The 10,006-nt window shown below is 46.3% G+C and overlaps 1 protein-coding gene across 3 annotated transcripts in view; it reads left to right on the plus strand.

Annotated features, from left to right (window-relative positions):
* The window catches only part of arhgef10 (Rho guanine nucleotide exchange factor (GEF) 10), a 44,561-nt gene that overhangs the window by 30,335 nt on the left and 4,220 nt on the right, over positions 1-10,006 (plus strand). For all 3 annotated transcript variants that reach the window (XM_005739007.1, XM_005739009.1, XM_005739008.2), the window contains 5 exons: positions 154-240; positions 930-1,156; positions 1,246-1,403; positions 3,904-4,046; positions 5,294-5,468. In XM_005739007.1, the coding sequence (XP_005739064.1) occupies positions 154-240; positions 930-1,156; positions 1,246-1,403; positions 3,904-4,046; positions 5,294-5,468 (790 nt within the window). The remainder of the gene's footprint in view (positions 1-153; positions 241-929; positions 1,157-1,245; positions 1,404-3,903; positions 4,047-5,293; positions 5,469-10,006) is intronic.

A 10,006-nucleotide genomic window follows, 5' to 3' on the forward strand; every position in this document is an offset into this window, starting at 1 on the left:
GCTAATAAAGCTGTGTTTTTTACACAGCCAGCTCATGACAAACACACTTTTTAAATTAACATGTCCTTACTCTTCAACACGTTCACGCTTGTCAAGTCATTTCTTTGTGAACGTGTCAGATAAACTCTGGTGTTTTTTCCTGTTCTGTGGCAGGTGGAGTGTGCTGTCCACAACCCGGAGCCCCACATCAACACAGACAGCACAGCAGACACTCCAGTGGTGGGACATGGATGTGTCTGGGTGAGACGCTTTGTTATGCACAATCCAGAAATGAAGTCATGAGTTAGCTTACCTAACCTACGACTGCACGCCAGGGTGGATGGAGGCTGAGCCGCGAACTGAAACTTGAGTGCTGCAGCACAAAGTGTGTTAAGTGTGTCTCAGCTTGTGTTGCCAAATGGTCCTCCAGTCGTCTTATCTCCAGCAGGTGACAGTTTTTAACTTCGTCTCTGTGAGTCTGACTCTTAGGCCTGGCACAGAGCTTTGTCCACTATAATGCGTCAGCACAGCAGATGGTGGGTTTTTGCTGTGTGTGTCTTAAAACGTCTTCTTGAGAAAGACAATCTGGCTTTCAAAGTTATGACGTCAGTACTGAAGTTTTCTCCCGAAAGCAAACAATGGCTCTGCTAACCATGATAATCACAGCGAACGCAGCCTTTGCTCTGGCAGATATATAAACAGGGTGAGGTAATTAAACTGTTACTACAATAATCTGTAGTAAAGACTTTTAGATTTCAGGACTTCAACATGTTTTCCTCAGTACATTCAAACTGTCCTCGGCCGTATATTCTGCTGAACTACTGGGAGACTATTTTTAGTAAGCAGCTCTGCCAGAACTGGGCCAAATCATGTTCCTGCTAATAGCTTTGCACAGTTCAAGATGAAACAGATCATCTGTTAAACTGTAAGGTCTCTTTATCTTGGTCCAGGTTGCGAGTTGCACCAACCAGATGGGACAGATTGCCATAGTGGCCATGCAGAACTCCAGCCCTAAGGTGACCGAGTGTTTCAACGTGGAGTCCCGGATTCTCTGCATGGCGTACGTCCCAGCTGAGCAACGCGAGGAGAACGGCGAAAACGTCCCTGACGATAACCAGGTGTCCTCGGCAAAGGCCAGCGATGCCCCCAGCGTCTGCCTGGGCATGGAGGAGGGGAGGTGCAGACGCTTACAGAGTGAACTCACAAAGACGTGTCCCAGAATTGCATCGTGGAATATGATTATTCATATAATGTTATCTTTTTTAGCATCATTGTGTACAAGAGCAGCCAGCGGTCTAAGAAGGTGCGTCTACAGCATTTCTTCACCCCAGACAAGTCCACTGTCACCAGCCTGGTGTACAGGAAGCAGTGCCTGTACGCTGGGCTGGTCAGCGGCTCCGTGGCAATCTACTCCAGATCAAAAGGTGTGTGTTTCACCTGTCCTGGGGCGGGACTTCTCAAATTGTGTAAAACTTTGTTCACTGATACTTCTAAGTAGCTGTAAATGGATTTGGTGATGGCTGAATGTGACGTTTGTGCAAGACCTGCAGTTTGTGACTCAGTTTTGAATAACAGCACTGTGGAGACTCGGTGGCGAGGAAATCCCGGGGTAACTGTGAGGCTTGAGGTCACAGTGTGAGGTCAGAGGTCAGGGTCTCCTCTGCTGTACGTTGAGATTCTGTTTCCATTTGCTTGGTAGTCTTGGAGAAAGCTGTCTGTTTTCCAGCAGTGACCTATTTAACGTCTTCCCTCGCTGACGAGCAGCGACGAGCTGCTCTCTTCCCACAGCTTTGCACGTTCTCTCTTTTGTTCCGTCTCTTCTTGGCTTGCATAGCGATGCAAACAGAGGGAGCCTGAGCTTCTCTCTAATTCTGTCTCTGTTTCTTTCACATCAGATGGAGAATGAGTACAAATTTAGGCCCAACGGGAGGAACAGTCCTTGTGCTTCTTGGCTGCCAAATGTACGTGTGGGTATCACTGTACTGAGGCGTGTTTGATTCACCTCTGTGACTCAGTCGCTGCCCTGCATCGACCCAAACGACAGTAAACTCTTGCTGTTTTCTTGTGCTTGTGTGCACTGAGATAGAAGCAGTGATAGAAAGATTATGGATGATGGCCCGAGGACAGGAAACACGAGGAAAGCTATTCTCGCTGCCATGCTGCAGTTTCCCTGGAAGAAACACTCGGCGTGTGTGTAACCGCTCAGGAATTTCTTTTTTTGACTCCTCATTAGACTTTGTTTTCGTACGCAGCCGTTTCCCTTCGTTGTCCTCGCGTCAGTTACCAGGATGATGGCGCGCTGACCTTTTGGTTTAACTGTTCCAGTTCAAGTAGCTGCCTGTTAGCATTCATCGCCTCCTGTGTGTTAAAATGAATTCCCAGAAGCAAAGCCAGGCCCTCAGAGTTTGATATGTATGATTTCTACCCATCAGCAGCTCCGTCACTGTCTCAGGAACATGATGCTCGATGCTAAATCGATGACTCACCCTGCATACATTGGTGGGGAAACTGTTCCCCACACTCGTGTTGTAATGCTGCTCAAGTGCTTTGTCACGGTGACTGACTGCGCTTGTGCCTGATTAGCATTTAAATCAAACGTCCAGAGAAGCACAGAGCTTATGAGTTTATAATCTTTGATATAAACCTAAAAAAATCAAAGATTTAAAAAAGCAAACAGGTTGAAATGTTCTCATCTTTAAAGCTGTCAGTGCTGAGCTGCTGTGCTGTGGAGTCGGCCTGGTCCAGCCGCAGTCACTTTCTGTCTGCGAGAGAGACGGAGGAAGGAGGCAATGACTCAGCAAAGGGCACACGTCACAGACGGGTCTGTGACGTGTGCCTCCGTCACCCACTTTCTCCTGTCCACAGTGATATTTGTTAGAAGGCAAACGATGGGTTTGCTTCTGGAGCGTTCAGCGTTTGCTCGCGTGCACTCGTGCGCACACTTTGTTGTAGCTGACATTAACATGAGGAAATGCTTCAGTTTAAGAAAGAAGAGCTGTGGGCAGACGCGCAGCAGAGAAGACTTACATAAGCCTGCAAGTTGGCACTGCTGTCTTTTCTTTTGCCTTTTTTTCTCTCGTACGCTCACCTACACAGCGTGACTATTACAGTAACATACGCCGAGCTCCTTCGGCGGAATATCACCTTATTTCCTGAGTCTTTCTGAGGCACCCTCACCGCCTCTGAAACACCATCCCTCTCCCTTCAATAGCTGCCTTTGTGCTTCTGTTAAACAAACAATATCGGCGAGGCGGCCTCAGTCGCTTCCTGGTCTAGATTAGCCGAGGGAATGTGGAATCTGGACTGGTGGAGGCTCTCTGGATTCGCATTCACTCGGAGGCTTTTGCATCAAATACTCTCAGACATGTTTACAAGTTCAATATTTGAATTTAGATAAAAGCAGAAGCGCTGCAGAAGTGCAAGCTGCTGATTTATGAAGCCACCGCGGGGGGTGTTTGACTGCAGCAGAGCTGGTGCTGTAGGTGCACATGTAGAACAGAGTGTGTAGGAGGTGTGTGTGGGACTCGGCGCAGCTCTGACTAATGCTCGCAGCCCATCTATATTCATAGTGAAGGATGGAGAAACCATCAATGGCCACTCTACCGGCAGGAGCAGTTACAGATGCAGACGACCTTTACAGATGACATTTATGAAGACAGACACACTATTATGGGATTGTTTATGGACTGTGCAATGTTCTTCTTAACCACTAAAAGAAGAATAGGTCTCGGTTTATGGTCCCTATGATAAATAAATAAATGTAGCTGCAATAAATCTTAAGGCGGGTCGGTCGTTTCACTTTACTTGTTGTGCAGTTTAACCGACTTCAGATGTTTAGATATTCCTCGGTGGATGTGTGCGTCCTGCGTTTGTGCGTAGCTTGTGTGGAGTGAGTTTAACTGACTGTTGCGTTGCTTCTCACAGATGGATCGTGGAACAGCGACAAGCCCAAGTTACTGAAGCTGGGAGTGCTCCCTGTGAAGGCCATGCTAGCTGTGGAGGAGCACCTCTGGGCCTCGTCGGGTGGGCAGGTCTTCATCATCAGCACCCACGCACACTCTGTAGAGGTATGTCGCCCAGGCTTCTCTTACAGTAGTAACACATGTCCATCAGAAACGGGCAGATAGACGCTGTGTGGAGGAAACAAAGCTTCCTGTCTGCGTCTCTGCCCCAGCCCGCCTCGTATCGCTCTGTCATGTTTGTGGGAAATCTGAGTCGCTCTTTAGAGTCTGTGTCTCTAGAAAATAAATAAGTTAGTAGTATCTGTGCCCGCCAGTAATGAAAGAAAAACCATCATGTCTAAATGTTTAATACCGTTCCCAGTACTTTCCCTCCCGAGTCCGGGAATATGAATGGTGCTCCGTGTGTGTCCCGGTCGGATTCAGGGAATGGAAGCGCCTGCTGCGGATCCAGGAATAGTAACTTTCCTCTGACATGCACTCACTCATAATCAGTTTAGCCTCATTAAGCTCATTATGTCGGCCCACCTGCCTGCATGGCTCTCTGTTCCTCACTGCACACTTACACTTTGTCCACAGAGGTAACTAAAAGTCAGACGGAGCAGCAGAAGCACTGAGCTTCTAAAACTTTAATCATCTGATAAATATAAGATTAATCAAATCAAAACACAGAAGTCTATTTGCACGTTTCCTCATTTCCACATTTATCTAAAACACTGAATGAACTCTGCTTAGCCAAATACGAGCCTGCCCACACGGTGAGATTATGCAATCCACGCTGGTGGAATGGGTCTAGTTTATTGGTCTCTGTTCACAAAGACTCTGCAAATATTTAAAACGAATTTTTTTTTCAGCTCAATAACTGAAAGAAGGATCCAGAGTGAAGCAGACGTGCATGAAACGTATTTGTTTGCGACTGAAAGCATTTACAGCACAAATAATAACACGCCTTCGTGTGTCGGACGAATCGTTCTCTGGTGCTGTTGCGTGTAGTGAGCCTTGGTTTTGCACCTGAAGCATAATCAGGCAGAGCTCTGCATGGGTGGGCTGCTGCAGCCAGTGTGAGGCAGACTTTCTGTGGGCTGAGTGCTGCTTTCTCCACTTCATAGTCACGCAGCCAACATGTGACAGCCTGTGCACTGTAAACAACAACAGCTTTGACCTGCTGAGACGTGTGAAATATATTCTCATAAAAAGCTTCTTGGCCTTTACGTCATGTAGACTGTGCTTAATTGAAATTAGTTATGGCGTCACGCGACGAATGCACGCCTGGTCTTCAGGTCTTCCCCTCGGTCTCAGTTCCAGTAAATTTGCAGTAGATAACGAGGAACTCGTGTCACCTTCTTCTCCTTCAGAGGCAGTTAGAGGCCCACCAAGATGAGGGCATGGTGGTGTCACACATGGTGGTGGCCGGGGTGGGCATATGGATCGCCTTCAGCTCTGGTTCCACGCTGCGCCTCTTCCACACCGAAACCCTAGAGCACCTGCAGGACATCAACATCGCCACACCTGTCCACAGTATACTTCCAGGTAAGACATAATCTTCACTTTGAGACTGGCAAAGCATTTCAAATCCCCACAGACTATTAAATATTACAGTGGAAGGTTTGAAATTCAACTTGTTTCATGCATATTTTTAGATACAGTATCTTGCATGATTTTGCATAACTTGGGGCTCGTATTCCCCCGACTTGAGCACGGATCAGCTTTAAACAGTTTTTTAAATAATAATTTAAGTCTTATATAAAGTTAATAACTTTAACTTTTCAAGTCTATTTGGGGTTTTATTGGTGACCACCAATAAAACCTAGCTGGGACCTTCCTCTTCCATCTGTCACTATCCAATGAAAACTTGAACAGCACATGTTGCATGCAGCTAATGTGCGACACTGTGCTGCTTAAACTGCTGCTCTGCTTCTTTCCTTTGCTTTCTTCTACGCAGTGACCAGTGAATGTTACATTTTGTACTATATTCAGAGACTTTAAGAAGCCCCGCCTTGCCGCGTGGTTTGATTGTGATTCTCAGGCTCGCCACCTTTACCACAGTGAGAACTGCTCCCAGTCTATTCAGCATCACTCGGTAATGTGAGTTTGCCTGACAAAATCTGCCGATTTCTAATCTTGTGACCATCCCATCAGATATATTTGCTCCAGCCCAGCCCAGCAGCCGCGGCCTGTGATACACGCCCGTCACCTCGCATCACCACGCTCGGTGTCTTCCACTTATTAGCAAACATCGCTGCAGGCAGCTTCTGTTTGTGACACCCCTTTTTCCAAAAGCTCCTTAGTCTAAACAAGGAAACAGAAACCTCTCAGTTTGTCTGCTCATGGTGCCGCATAAAAACACTTTGGACTTTGTCAAGTTGATTTTAAGGCAGCTTTGTGTGTTAAAAGGAAATCCAGGCCATATCTAAACGCTTTAAAAACAAATAAAGGACCATCCTTTTAATAAGTCACACGATCGTGACGTCACATTTACATACAGCACATGGTCTGTCTGTGGCTGAGCTGCTGCTCGAGCCAGTCGCTGATGCCGAACTGAAGAGTTTGCTTTGACTCGCCCCACAACTCAAACTTACAGCTAAATCCTGAGTAATCAGAATACTTTGAACTTCAACATGACCATGGCAAATACAATCAAAGGCAGCTGCTTTGACAGAAACATGATGGAGTAAATCTTTACACTTTAGATTAAATGCAACTATGAGGGAGTGTCATGAAGAGTGGGTACAGTTATTGTGTGGTTCCACCACAGCACTGCAGACTGAACCACTCCTTCACATGCTGTGAATCTGCAGCTTTATCATTGTGATTCCCATAAAACATAAAAAATGAAACCCTAGGTAGGGCCACAATATCTTAAGACCATAAAAATACCAAAAGAAAGCTTTATACACACACAGGTTTGTGAATGCAGACACATGCAGCGTGTTCCAGAGAACAGAAAGCGCCCTCGGCACGCTGAGATCTAATCCTGGGTGCAGTTCAAAGACCTGCAGCTGATGACCTGAGCGGTCTTAATGGTTCTAAATGAGCCGTGCTTCATGCACAGTTTGTCCACAGTTGAGCGCAGTTTTTATAGCAGAGCAAATATTTGTTCAGCAACTTGTATCAAAGAAAACAGGAGTTACAGTTATTGTGCGTGTGTCACAGCAACAAATGACTTTGCATCACTCCCAACACACCTTTGAGTGAGTCTACTGTACGTGTCCTGTAGCAAGGAAGCTTTGTGACTGACGAAGGCTGCCCTTACCTTCGGTGACGCTCTGCTGCAGATGTGTTTGAGGCAGACGTTGCTGCTGATGATGTCGAGGTCAGATGAAATCATCTCTGCGTGCCGCAGTCATCAGTGACCTGCTACTTCGACTCTTGTAATCTGCTGCGTTATGTCAACGTGACCCAAAAACACACAGCCTCAAAGGATGATGGGAGCTGTTGTTGTGGGCTGCGAAGTCGGGATTTATCCGGTCCAATCAGAACAGTTTTCAGCCACTTTTTCCCTCCTTTGTCCTGAGAAACACCGACAGCCGTGGGCTGAAAGTTTTTTAGAAATGTTGACAGTCAGGCTTCCTTTTACAACTGCATGTTCCACCTTTTGTGTTGTTTTTGTGAATCCACCTGTCTGCGTTTACTCCTCAGCTTCAGCATTGGTGGTGTTACTGAGCCCGTGTGCGTTTAGTTCTGGGACCTGATTTTTCCATCATGGCTAAAATGTTGTGATATTTCTCTGAACAGCATCCAACCTTGGAGTTTGCATGTTCTCCCCGTGTTCACGTGGGTTCTCCCCGGGTCCTGCAGCTTCCTCCCACAGTCCAAAGATGTGCAATTGGTGGGGTTAGGCTAACTGGAAACACTAAATTGCCCACATGTGTGAATCTGGGAGTGAATGTGAGTGCGACTGGTTGTCTCCGGTCTGTGTGTTAGCCCTGCAACAGACTGGCGACCTGTCCAGGGTGGACCCCGCCTCTCACTCTAAGACAGCTGGGATAGGCTCCAGCGACCCTGAAAAGGATGGATGGCATCCAACCTCTTCTTCCAGTGACGGCATGTTCTGTGATTAGCAGGTGATCATGCTATGTTGTAGCCAAAGTGAGCACCTGAACACACACAGCAGGAGGCAGGTACACATACAAGGATGAACTTTATTTCTGAAATGCCCAAAAGAACAAACTCGTTGAACAAACTGCAGAAATGCAATAACAAAGAACATCTGAAGTTGGCACGAAACCTTCACGAAGACAAATCGTGACACAGAGAAAAATACACAAATGACACAACAAGCCAATCAAAGGAGTAAAAACTGAGATGGAGAAAGTTGGTGAGTGACTGCTGTGAAACATACAGCTGTGACACCGTCCACAGTTACTCTGTGCTGCGCTGCGTAACTACATTTCTGCTCCATCATACTTCAGACAGAAATCAAAGCAGCTCACTGAAAACACTGAACTTAGAAAAACAAAGTGTACTCAAGGAAATCCCTAATCACAAATAACATTATCAGAGTGAGAGCCCCCCCTCACATTCAGTGTTAGGAGTGCTCATCATCTAACAGATGTAAATAATAAAAGCAGCCTGCTTCTGGACCTCACTATCCATATTAGCTAATGGAAGCCATGAAACCACAGAGGAAGCTGGTTGTGGGACAGACGGCAGCACATAAGCGCTTTCATCCTCTGGGCCTCGCCATTAAGAGCCGACTTCCTCTGATAAAAACCCCCGAGTCTCTGGCCTGTCAGCGAGCATTAAAATCGAGCTCTGCCGGCTTGTGTGGTCGCGACGTCCTTTTAATAAAGCAGTCACACGGAGGAGTTCACCTGTACTCCACTCTGTGTTTCGTGGCAGCATTTATCCCTGCAGGCTGCTGCTGGAGGACAGAGTGAAACCAAGAAATGTGCCGTTTCTGCACAAACTCTATTTGGAACAGTCAGCACGACAGCCGTCAATATTTTTAGACCGAGCGCTCGTTCAGCTGCAATTCTGTCCATCCTGTAATGTTTATTTACAGAGTCATCATAATGATATCAGCTTATCAGAAAGCAGGAAGTTCATTTTACTGTGAAAGGTCCTAATGCAATTTGGGCTTTTCTGCAGCTCAGAACGCAGGAGTGGAGATGGAATCGGGGCTGACTCGATCAAAGGAGCAGTGTTGAAAGTAGGACTTGCTCTAGGTGGGGTTATTCTCCTCATGTTCAAGCATGTTGGAGCAATTCTGCTGAGTCCCATCTTTGAACGGGAGCTCTTTACGCACGTCTGGCTAATGCGCTGTAATTGCATCATCATTTTCCCTGTAACGTATACTGTAGCTCGTGTTTCTGAAAGAGATTTAAGGTAAGTAGTGGTAGTTTCCACACTGGGAAGCCTGCTCGAGTTTTATTCTGGATATTTTCATTTCAATGAGACAGATGAGAGGAGACGCTGCTGGACATAAAGTTTCTCTATAAAACCGTCTGAATATTGGACGAAGTCAGGTTCAGAATCCAGAATTTTCCTGTCAGCAGCCGTAAAATTTCAATTTTTTCTGTTATTTTCATAAACAAAGCGTTCCGTGAACTCTGATATATGTAAATGTTCCCTGTAGGAAAATTTCCCAGCTAATCGCTCGCATGGAGGCAATTATTTGTTATATTGCACGTTTTCTGAATTCAGTTTTTTCTTTTTTCATTACAGAAGTCAAACCCTAAAATCTACACTGCATGAACAAAAACATGTTTTTGCCTGTCATGTCTCCCTGATCTGCTCGGGATTAAACATGTGAGCGGGCAGCTCGGTGCAGAGCTGCACCTCTTAAGTAAACTGGAATGTGAGAAGTAAAAAAGTGAAGGAAATATGGAAAAACCCAGTGAGAAGAGTGAATGGAGTTAGTGCTTGGTGAAAATGAGAGTAATATTTTTAGTAAACGTATCAAAGGGTGGTACTCCATCATGGGAGCAGGCTGCCTGTGATGATGTCTCAGAGGATGGTGGCGACTGGCTGGCTGCTGAGCTGAGGGACTAGCCTGCCTTTGTCTGCCGCTCGGTGACCTAAATAGGCAGCCATGCGTGGCCTATTGGCAGGCAAACATTGGGGGG

The sequence above is a fragment of the Pundamilia nyererei genome, unplaced genomic scaffold (assembly GCF_000239375.1).
Source record: "Pundamilia nyererei isolate P.nyererei 1_Seehausen unplaced genomic scaffold, PunNye1.0 scaffold00088, whole genome shotgun sequence".
Lineage (NCBI taxonomy): Eukaryota > Metazoa > Chordata > Actinopteri > Cichliformes > Cichlidae > Pundamilia > Pundamilia nyererei.